Source organism: Seriola aureovittata, chromosome 17 (assembly GCF_021018895.1).
Source record: "Seriola aureovittata isolate HTS-2021-v1 ecotype China chromosome 17, ASM2101889v1, whole genome shotgun sequence".
In the NCBI taxonomy this organism is placed as follows: Eukaryota; Metazoa; Chordata; class Actinopteri; order Carangiformes; family Carangidae; genus Seriola; species Seriola aureovittata.
The window spans coordinates 10,289,277-10,299,362 of NC_079380.1; the positions used below are offsets into that span (position 1 = coordinate 10,289,277).

A 10,086-nucleotide genomic window follows, 5' to 3' on the forward strand; every position below is an offset into this window, starting at 1 on the left:
AAGTGTTTTTTTTGTTTGTTTGCAGATGATATTTGTAGCGGCTATAATTCTATGAGCCGCTGAGAGTATGAGGTTGGGTCCTCAGGTTCATAGTTCTGTGACGCGCCAGGAGGGTATGAAGCAAGATACGCTGAGATCCAAAATACTTTTGTTGCATTTATTGCGTAAAAGGAGTACAGAGCTATCACAGCGTAGCGAGGATGGATGTATGAAAAAATGATAATAACAGATTAAACAGATACAAAAGTGAGATTAATGGATAAATGGGTAAAGTTTAGCGTTTGCGGTCAACAAAAATTATGGCTACTACCCAACCCTGACTCTCTCATTCATCTGATCACCTGGTAAGTGCACACCTTTATACACACACCTACTCCCACCTGAACCACTCCCTCTGCCTCACACACACACACCCACACACACTGTGCTCCTCCTCGTCTACCTATGTCTCCTATAATATTCGTTTATATTTTATTTCGAACACGATAACCATGTATCTTTGCCATATTTTGTAATTATTTATAAATATCATAATATGTAAATATTTTAGGCAACGACCCTAAATTGACTGGCTCTGAGCAGCCAAAATGACAACGCTATCACAAGGCTCTTCTCCCCGGATATCGTAAACCTCATGACAAAGTAGGACTGAGCCAAAATTAAAAACAAATACAAATTATTTGGGTCAAATCAAGATTGCTCAAGAGCGCTGATAATATTTATCGGCAAAACAGTAACCTTTAATTTATATATTTGAGACTAAATGTACGGAGAGTTTTCCAGAAGAATGAGTTCAACTTGTGTGATGCATCTTGACACATAAACGATCTTTTTCGTGACGTATATTTCGCGCGAAACTCCGTTTGGAATAGCTAAGTGAAAGTGGACTGGTCAGAAATGAGTAAAAAAGACAACGGTAAGTCGAGAGTTAGCATTATGTGAGGACTATAGACAGGTAGCTGGCGTGTCTGACACTCGTGTCGAGCGAACAGTGTCCGTTAGATGCCACGTACAATACGTTTGAAGTCTTAGTTAAGAAGCTATCGGCTAACGTTAGCTACATAGCCTGGTATAATAAGCTAACAGGGCTGAGGGCACTATAAATGATCTGTGATGTTACTGCAAATAAGCCCACTTCAACACGACAGCTTTATTTTAAAAATCAGACTCTAAAATATATCTATGCATTATGTAGAAAATAACTTTATCGTTCATTAGAGAGGGAATTCTCTTGGAAAATTTCAAAACAAAGACGATATACACTCAGTTTATTAGGTACACTTAGTGAGAACTAATGCATCCTAAAGCAGCAGTCCCTCAATAAATCGTCGTTCATGAAGGTTATAATGTTTAGTTTTTGAAAGGTGTTGATTCAGCTTTGTTGGCATTTCAGAGGCTGCACTTTGTGGTGCTGTTGAAGTATACTATGTTAATCTGATGGGCGTTTCTATTACTTTTTCTACACTATTTAAATCAATCAGGGTAGGCTGAGTAACAGAATCGGTTGAATCAACACCTCTAAAGCAGTTTCAACAAAAACTGAACTCATGAGTTTTAGCTCGTGTGTTCCTATTAAACTGCCAACGAATTGTATGACATACATTATAATGACAATTATGAAAGGAACTTGTAAAAAGAGCATAGAAGTCTAGTTGTGATACCTAGCTATATTTCAAATGTATTAAGTGTAATGCAGTAGTACATCTAAGTACAGTTTGTGAATGTGTGTGTTTGTGAATGTGATCAGATTGTCCTGTTGTCCACCTGTCCACAGGTACGTCACTCATCCTTGCCTATCTGAATGAGAAGAATCGACCCTACAGTGCACAGGATGTCTTTTGCAATTTACAAAAGCAGCATGGATTGGGCAAAACTGTAAGTTTAACACTTAATCCATTACATGCAATGGGGTGTGTAGCTTAAAATGAATGAATGAATAATTGTATATTTGTGATTCACCAGGCAGTTGTCAAAGCCATGGAGCTGCTGGCTCTAGAGGGCAAGATAAAGGAGAAAACATATGGCAAGCAAAAGATTTATTTTGCAGATCAGGTTAGTATGTTCATGTGAAATACTGTGTTGTGGACATGTGGCGCTGAAAGTAACATATGCACAAACTGTTGTTTATGATAATCTTGTGTGTTTCAGTTGAAACTGACTACTGACTGACTGTATACCCTCCCTACAGGCTCAGTTCAAAGATGTAAATGATGCAGACTTGAAGGCAATGGACTGTCAGATCTCAGAGCTCATTGCAGAGGCGCAGTCCCTCACACAGAGCTGCAGACAGCTGGATGCAGGTGGAGTATGCTGTCGATTTCTGCAATTTGATGTCTTCAGACAGAGCATTGTTTGTTTCCTTAGAGCCTAGTTGGTACTTATAGCATTTTGCACTGTTTAAGTCCACAGTATGTTGCTGTTTGATACACAAGTACAGTAAATGTTTTTGTCGAATTTCCAACATTTCTTACAAAGGAGATGTTGTGTAACCCTGTGTGAAATCTATGGTTACAGAGCTGAAGGAACTCAACAGCTCCCTGACAACAGAGGAAATGATGTCAGAGATCCAAGAACTGAAAGCAGAGTGTTCTGAGTACAGAGCGCGTCTGGAGAAGATAAAGTCTGCCACAAATCACATCACACCTGAAGAGAAAGAGAAGGTGTGGAGTGTATTTATGTTTTCCAGTGACAGCACACAATCTTAGAAACCTGGTGAAGATACTGCTGACATTTTTCCCACCATTTACTGTACAGTTGACTCATATTTTAATTTACAGGTCTACAAAGAGCGGACTGTTTACGTGAAAGAGTGGAAAAAGAGGAAGAGATTGGTATTTATGTATATGCATACAGAGATGCAACAAGTAGTTGATGAATAGATTCATCAATCAACAGAAAATTTGTTTTATTTATATATATATATATATATATTATATTATATATATATATTATATTATATATATATATATATATTATATATATATATATTATATATTATATATATATATATATTATTATATATATATATATATATATATTATATTATATATATATATTATATATATATATATTATATTTTGATCAGTAGTTTCATAATAATTTCAAGACGTAAGTTGTTGCCACTAAAGCCTTAAACTTCATTGTGTGTTGTTTCTCTCAGGCTTCAGACATGATAAATGCAATCCTGGAGGGGTATCCCAAGAGCAAAAAGGAGTTCCTGGTGAGTGAAAGCAGCTCATGAAATTCACTTCCCAAAACTCTACGACACCTATGCATGTTTTGCTTTGGTGACAGTTTTTTGTTCACAGTACAAACGAATAACATATCTGGTGCTGCCCTTACAGGATGAAGTTGGAGTCGAAACTGATGAGGACTGTAAAGTGGTTGTTCCAAGTAACTGAAAGAACAAGAAAAACGCTTGTTCAGCTACTTGAGCGATGTAAGTCCCTGCAGTGCTCTGCTAAGGAGATAGATTACTCATCAGAACAGTCTGAGCCATTGCACATTACTTTATTTATAGCCTTTCTTTTGGACAAGAAGTACACCTTAAATAAAAGTTGAATGGAGAAACAACTTTTGTAATTTAAAGTATATTTGTACAAAAATAGCTCTGTCATCTTGGAGACACTTACATTACATCAACTCATGGGCAACATCGTTTTATTTTTCCCTTTTTCAGGCCATAAAACCAGTCCTGAGCCTACAATGAAAGTGTCAACAAATTATTTATTTTAGCCAATTTATTTTAGTTTACATTCTTTGTTGTTCTTATTACATGTCTAAATCCAGTTTGCTGCCATGTTTTTTGAAAACAAAAAAAAAAAAGAAACACTTGCAGTGTATAAAGCATGGGCAGTCATTCATGACCGTCATTCATGACCGTCAGGTATTATGGTTGTCCCATTTTTTGTTAATCAGCCTTTGTACTGTTTATTGAAATTGTGGCCAAGCTATTAAATTTTCTATGTTACTTGAAGGGCACCGTAGTTTATCCTACACACTTGGAAGGGGGGGGGGGGGGGGGGGGGGGGGTATTCAGTTGGTTGCAATTTGCAACCAGAGCGCTAGGTGTCACTAAATCCTACACACTGGTCCTTTAACACTTGAATTCATTCTTTGGATATTATTATTATTAGCTACAAATATAAAACCTAATGCAAAGCAATCCAGTGGCTCTGCCATTAATTCCCCCATCACAAAGAAAACATCACTGCAAACTACAAGCTCAATGTTGGGTCTCTGTGAATAATTTAGATGAAGAATTTATGATTATTATGATTATTATTATTAATATTAGTTATGATTTGGTGCTATATAAATAAAACTGTCTTGACATTATTTTTGTTAAGGCACAATTCATGGCTAATCTGATTGGATTGTATTAGATTTTAAAGGTATACCTAATAAAGTCACCATTGAGTTAAATGGCTTTTGTAAAACTATCAAAAGAAAATAGTTTAATCAAAAAGAAAAGAGGGTCAAAAATCAGTGTTTCCCTTTGATTGAGGCAACTCTATTGAGGCAAAACTGTCAAGAAAATTAGCTTTATGTCATCTATTTAATTCAGTACAGATTGGGTGAAAATCTGTGTTCAACTCCTAGGAACCTGACTGGTGTAGAGTACAGTCCTAAACAGTCAGAACATTTTCATCATGGTGATGCAGAGTATCAGACCTTTTCTAATGAACAATTACTGATCACAAAATCTACCGACAACCACAGCAAATAGCATTTATCATGTTGGCATTAAAACCACTTAAGGTCCAAGTGATGAGATTTTAAGTCAATTGACGTGAGAAGAAAACTGCAATCTGACAAGTTATCAAAATCAATCACTCTTTATATTTAACATCTTCCAAATAAACACGACATATATTACTGCAAATGAATCACTGCCTTTATATAAACAGAATCTCTTCACAATGTGCGGGTGTAGCTCAATTACTGTCAAAGTCAATATACTGTATATAAACATAGATTCATACATTTTCGACCTGTATGCCGCCTACGTTGCAGACCTATCACCCATGAGATTTCAGCATTTTTGTTGGCTCGTCACCGTTGCATTAATATACACCTCAGTTTGTTTGACTAAAGCTTAAATAGTTGGTGATAAAATGCACATACACCCCAGAGCGTGCTCGTGATAGCACAGTTAGAATACGTGACAGTTACCCTGCAGTAGAGTAGGAGTGGAGTATTTTCCAAGGTCTGCTATGGTTCAGGTCAGGAGTGGTATGGCTGACTCACAAGTGGTGCGCGCTCAAGCTGAGAGGAGCCCTTTGGTTCGGCATTAAGCTACAAAATGCTTGATGTGACAGAGGGGAAGGTGTGGGCTCATGAGTTTCACCCTTCTCTCTATTTCCCATTTGTTAGATTAAGAGGTTACAGAAGCAATACCAAACATTTACTTAATCTGTGATGAGAGTCTTGCAGATGAAACCTCCCACTGGCAGTGCCAGCTACTGCAGACACTAATGCAGGGTGCTGTTTTGCCTGCCCAATGCATTTAACATACACATTCATTTGCAAACTATTATTTTAAATTCTAAATTGTTGCATTTCACCTGCATTTCTTAGCAGAATAATAGAACGAAATATGAACAGTCAGCAAAGGCTGAAATATATCCAGATATCAATGTATGTACACTTGCAATCAGAAAGAGATCAAAAAGTGATCTCTTAAACATAAAACTGCTCAATCCAATGCAATCAATGCAATTAATCTCTGCCCATACTGTGGGTTGAGGTAATCCAATTGCAGCCAGGGAGTCATGGATGAGCTGAAGTGAGTGTAAATACTGTGATTTGGCCTGAGGCTGATAAAAGTTTTTACTCCAGCCTGAGAGGCCAGAGCAAGCCCAAAGTCTGGGACTTCAGTCCAGAGGTTTCACTCGATCAATAAAGCTGACCACTGAGCTGCCGGAGCACTCCAACGACAAACTCCCTCAGTGTCTAGGAAAGAAGAGAAGAACCATATAAACTAGAATTATCTCAACATTAAACAAAGCAATGTTTATGATTATTACTGTAACTGATCTGCTGTAAAATATTCCTCACCTGTGGTTTGCAGTGCTCCTCAATCCAGCTAAAAACACAGGCAGAGAGGTCTTGGAAGCTGTTCACTGACACAGAAGTGCTGAAAGACTGGAACAGGGAGTCCATGATGCTCTGAAAGATGTTGAACTTGACCTGGTCAGACACCTGATCTCCCTGCTGTGGGTTGTCCTGGTGGGCCTTCACTATGTGCTCATAGTTCCTATTAAAAAAGACAATCATTGTTGACCGGCATCACAAAATGTATAACTCAATTAATGGCCATGACTGTTAAATAAAGAGGATTAATTCTTTCCATACAATAGATGGATTGATTTTCCACCACAGCAAGTGTAACAGAGTCGCAACAAAAATCCTGCCGCAGCATTTAAAGCCTTTAGTCAAGGATATTTCCTTCCATTTTTTAGATCTGATAGTAACTTAACGCTGTGTAAGGGCTGCTATCGAAGCATTTCTAACTCAAGAGTTTTCTCTTTTTGTCCATGATCAGCATTTCTTTTAAAATCCATCTTTTCATCTGTCTCCGGATGCAGAACATTCATGACTTTGGAATGCAAATGAGGCAAATATCTTTTCAGGATTTCACAAAGTTTGTGAGCCACATTCTTACGTTTTCATGATCTTCAATGCCATCACTTCTTTCCTTAGTACAGAAACTTCCTCCTCTTGCTTCTTCTTTTCTTTATGAAGAAAATGGATGTAGTCAATTGCTGAAAAAACAAAATACAGAAATACATCAGTCAGGGATTTCTTCACTGCACAAAGACAGAAGAACTTTTTGACAAGTTTCCATCTTCCTAGGGGTGTTGTCCCTCCAAAAACATTTGCCAAATATTGAAAGTTTGCCATTTCCTCTTTTAAAGAAACCCCAGCAAGTGTAGACATCCTCTGTGCTGTGGGATATTTGTCTCCAACATCTTTCTATTGAATCTGGGTGTTCTGAACATATGCTAATTTATATCTATGTATGCCCTGTGTTCTTTTCCATTTTTGCTTGTTTGTGCAGTGTGAGCTTGGGAGACACTATCTGTAATTGGGGGATATAAGCAGTATGCTTGCAGATTTGAGTCATGTGACTCGGGTTTTTGTGGCAGGTTGAAAAGCTACTTAATAATAATAATGCCAATCTTTTCCAAGCACTTCCATCAGCTCCATGGGTGACCAATAAGTGTTAATTCAATAAGCCAACATCACAACTTACTTTTCTGCAGAATGGTAGCCTTGCTGATCTTCTGCGCTCCCACTGCAAATTCAGACTGCTGCTGGCAGGTTGGCACTATTGCCTGGAGGTCATCATAGCCTTTCTAAAGTTAAAAATAAGAAAGTCATTAATAACTACTGAAAAAAAAAATCTAAAAGTGCCCAACTCAAACTTTTCAAAGTGTGTGTGGTTCATCTGTGGTAAGTCACAGAGACCGATTGTGATCTACTGCAGCCTTACCTTGATAGCATCTCTACGCTTCTGCTCAGCCTGTGTGTGTGCTTGTCTCCGTCGATCTTTATACTCGTCTTTATACGACGTCTCACGCCTGTAGTCACTGTCTTCATCATCTATCCAAGAATATAATGCTTCAATCAAGTCATATTGATTCCTGTAATGCACTTTCAACCAGCCTACACAAAATATTTATCAACAGACAGCAACTGATATAAAACTAGTTGGTGAACAAGCAAAAATACTTGCAAAGAGGGAGGAGCACTTTGACGGTTATGCAGCACAGACTTCATAACTCCATAAAACATATAAAACCCTGTTGACAGAATCTGAATAAAGGCTGTAAAAACAACACTTTTGCACTCCAGTTCATGAAACACAATTATGCAGTATATAGCTTTCTAACTGTTTTTAAAGTTCACTGCTATCATTATATCGGTTATTTTCTATTAGCGTGTCTATGTGCCGTATCATGCTTTAATACATCTGACCAAGTCCAATAAAACCTGCAATGAGCAGCAGAACAGGTTTTTCCTTTCATAAGTAGCAGGAAGCAAAATGAACCAAAGCAGGTTCTATGGTCATTTTACAGTGACTGAAAGTGACATACAAATGATCTAATGATAATTATTTTTCAGGAATTAAATTTTAAAATGTACAACAGGATTCAAACTACAAATACATGGATTTCAGGGAAATCATTCAGTGTGAGGTGTAGTCAAGCATCACAATCTAAATTTAGAACATATTCTCTTTTAAAATTGTCAAAAATGTCAGATAATCTTTGTTACAACCACAATACCTGTGTTTGGTACTGAAGAGGCACTTGTCGAGCCGATGCTGTTGGCCCTAGACACGACGGTACCCTTTCTGGCAGTTTCAGCAAAGAAACCTACAGAGAAGCAGACATCAAAAATCTTTCACTGCAAGACCAGAAATAGATTGACATACCAATTTCAGCGACCAGAAAGACAAGATCACCATCGCATAGTCTAAATATCAAATAAAATGACAAACAATGGGATATGAAATGACTCAATACTCACTATGGTCAAAGCCACTGTCGCTGAAAGCACCGTCTGTCTGCCGTGCCATCACCAGACAACAGAAGGTGGAAAAAGGAAAAAATAGAGGCTGAGAAGCTGGAATAACAAGGGCAAAAATTGTGCTGCCCCAAATACATTGACAATAGACCAATAGTTAGCAGGCCCAATACATTGCCTAAACCCCCACTGAGCATTGCCCTGATTTGTCCTGTTTTGTAGAGTGTAAAGAGCTGGACTAAATTACTACTTCAATCACAGATCAACTGTTTGATCTAGGGCACCACAACACAATAGTTAATTCAATTTGTGGTTCCTAAAGTTGGGCCCAGTTTTCCCTAAAGCTTCTGATGGGCAAAACCCAGTAAAATGAATTTTCAATTTCAACATTAAGTCCTGCTTTGTGTTTACAGTATTTCTCCAACTACACTTAAAAAAGATTAATAGAGGATGCCTGAATAAAACCTGTATCAAATGTTACCCTCTAAAAAAATGTATGTGTTGACAGCTTTATTGATTATTTTCCATCACATATCACAGACGTGTACATTTACATGACCACAGCTAAATGTGAGTCAACTGCTTTTCCATATCTACTGCTACATCATAATCAGATACGACAGAGATAATGATTATATACCGTCTTGTTGAAAGCTTTAGTCAATAAGTTCTAACCAGGCAAAACGGACCAAATCCTTTCCTCATCACAAATGTAGTTTTATGAGCCCACAAGTTGAATGTGGTGCGGCTGGAAACAACACTGACTGTACACCGCTCAGCCATAAAATTAAAACAGGTGACTGGTTTTAATGTTGTGACTGATTTTTTTTCAAGCCATTAAGCCGTGGAAAAAAATAAAATAACTGAAACTACAAATTAAGGTTTAAATCAAATTGTTAATGGTTCAGAATGACCTCTTAAAACATGCCACGCATATACACTAATCAGCCTCAACAATAAAAGCAGTTGCCTGTTTTAATGTTGTGGCTGTAGGGTGTATAAGCTAACAACTGTACATATTTGCAACTTTCTGATTGCTCAATAAATCTGCACTTCACTTACACATGGACTTTTAAAATGAAGCATGCAAACAGAAAGTACAATTTTGCCCGTGTGTGCAGTGTGCAGATGTATTTTCTAAACAAATGAATTGTACATGAAGAACACGAGTTACCCCTTCATGACGCTTTGTTTACTTAACTAGCTAGCTAACCACTTTGGAGCATGCTAACGTTAGCTGTGTTGCTAACAAAGCCCCGTTCCTCTACAACGTTAGCAAAACGTCAACTTTCAGACAAAACAAAGTGCGTCATTTATCACTGCTGTCAGACAGTAGACGTACGAATAAACTTAACAAAACAGTTGAGGTTAGCTAACATTAGTTACTTACTTTCCAGTGGTTTTCTGGAGACGTTGACGGGTCCGTCATTTTGGAATGCAATACAACTAACAGCCCTGCTGCCTTCGCGTCCGTCTAGTAAATTCCAATTTTATCACTCTTCAAAAACTTTCGGAAAAATGAACTCCTTTCAAATAGTCCGTGTTGGAAGA

General features: G+C 37.6%; 2 protein-coding genes across 5 annotated transcripts; one reads left to right on the forward strand and one right to left on the reverse strand.

The window, feature by feature from the left end:
- The first annotated feature begins 83 nt into the window (after positions 1–83).
- psmc3ip (PSMC3 interacting protein) lies at positions 84–6,214 on the forward strand. 4 transcript variants are annotated; one of them, XM_056402190.1, is made up of 9 exons: positions 722–916; positions 1,775–1,875; positions 1,963–2,052; positions 2,189–2,300; positions 2,515–2,660; positions 2,778–2,831; positions 3,161–3,220; positions 3,345–3,439; positions 6,074–6,214. In XM_056402190.1, the coding sequence occupies exons 1-8, from the start codon at positions 898–900 to the stop codon at positions 3,399–3,401; spliced, it is 639 nt and encodes a 212-aa protein (XP_056258165.1). In that variant the 5' UTR covers positions 722–897; the 3' UTR covers positions 3,402–3,439; positions 6,074–6,214. The 4 variants fall into 4 exon arrangements, with proteins under 4 accessions (XP_056258166.1, XP_056258165.1, XP_056258164.1 ...); XM_056402189.1 differs by lacking the exon at positions 6,074–6,214 and adding an exon at positions 3,680–3,960; XM_056402191.1 differs by lacking the exons at positions 722–916; positions 6,074–6,214 and adding an exon at positions 84–344 and having other exon boundaries at positions 3,345–3,573.
- Positions 4,531–10,028, reverse strand: mlx (MAX dimerization protein MLX). Its single transcript, XM_056402186.1, has 8 exons — positions 9,926–10,028; positions 8,539–8,575; positions 8,295–8,384; positions 7,499–7,608; positions 7,259–7,361; positions 6,668–6,767; positions 6,061–6,259; positions 4,531–5,955 (listed from the first exon to the last, which is right to left on the reverse strand). Exons 1-8 carry the CDS (start codon positions 9,962–9,964, stop codon positions 5,899–5,901), a joined length of 735 nt encoding a protein of 244 aa, XP_056258161.1. The 5' UTR covers positions 9,965–10,028; the 3' UTR covers positions 4,531–5,898.
- Between the last annotated feature and the right edge of the window lie 58 nt (positions 10,029–10,086).

What these genes read in the sequence shown, in the direction of transcription:
- psmc3ip (XM_056402190.1), top strand. An exon ending in AGCATGGATTGGGCAAAACT is followed by an intron (nt 1,876 to 1,962) that starts GTAAGTTTAACA and finishes GTGATTCACCAG; the next exon opens with GCAGTTGTCAAAGCCATGGA. An exon ending in AGAGCAAAAAGGAGTTCCTG is followed by an intron (nt 3,221 to 3,344) that starts GTGAGTGAAAGC and finishes CTGCCCTTACAG; the next exon opens with GATGAAGTTGGAGTCGAAAC.
- mlx (XM_056402186.1), bottom strand. Translation starts at nt 9,964, where the DNA reads ATGACGGACCCGTCAACGTCTCCAGAAAACCACTGGAAA. An exon ending in CTCCAGAAAACCACTGGAAA is followed by an intron (nt 8,576 to 9,925) that starts GTAAGTAACTAA and finishes ATGGCACGGCAG; the next exon opens with ACAGACGGTGCTTTCAGCGA. An exon ending in AGGAGCACTGCAAACCACAG is followed by an intron (nt 5,956 to 6,060) that starts GTGAGGAATATT and finishes CTTCTTTCCTAG; the next exon opens with ACACTGAGGGAGTTTGTCGT.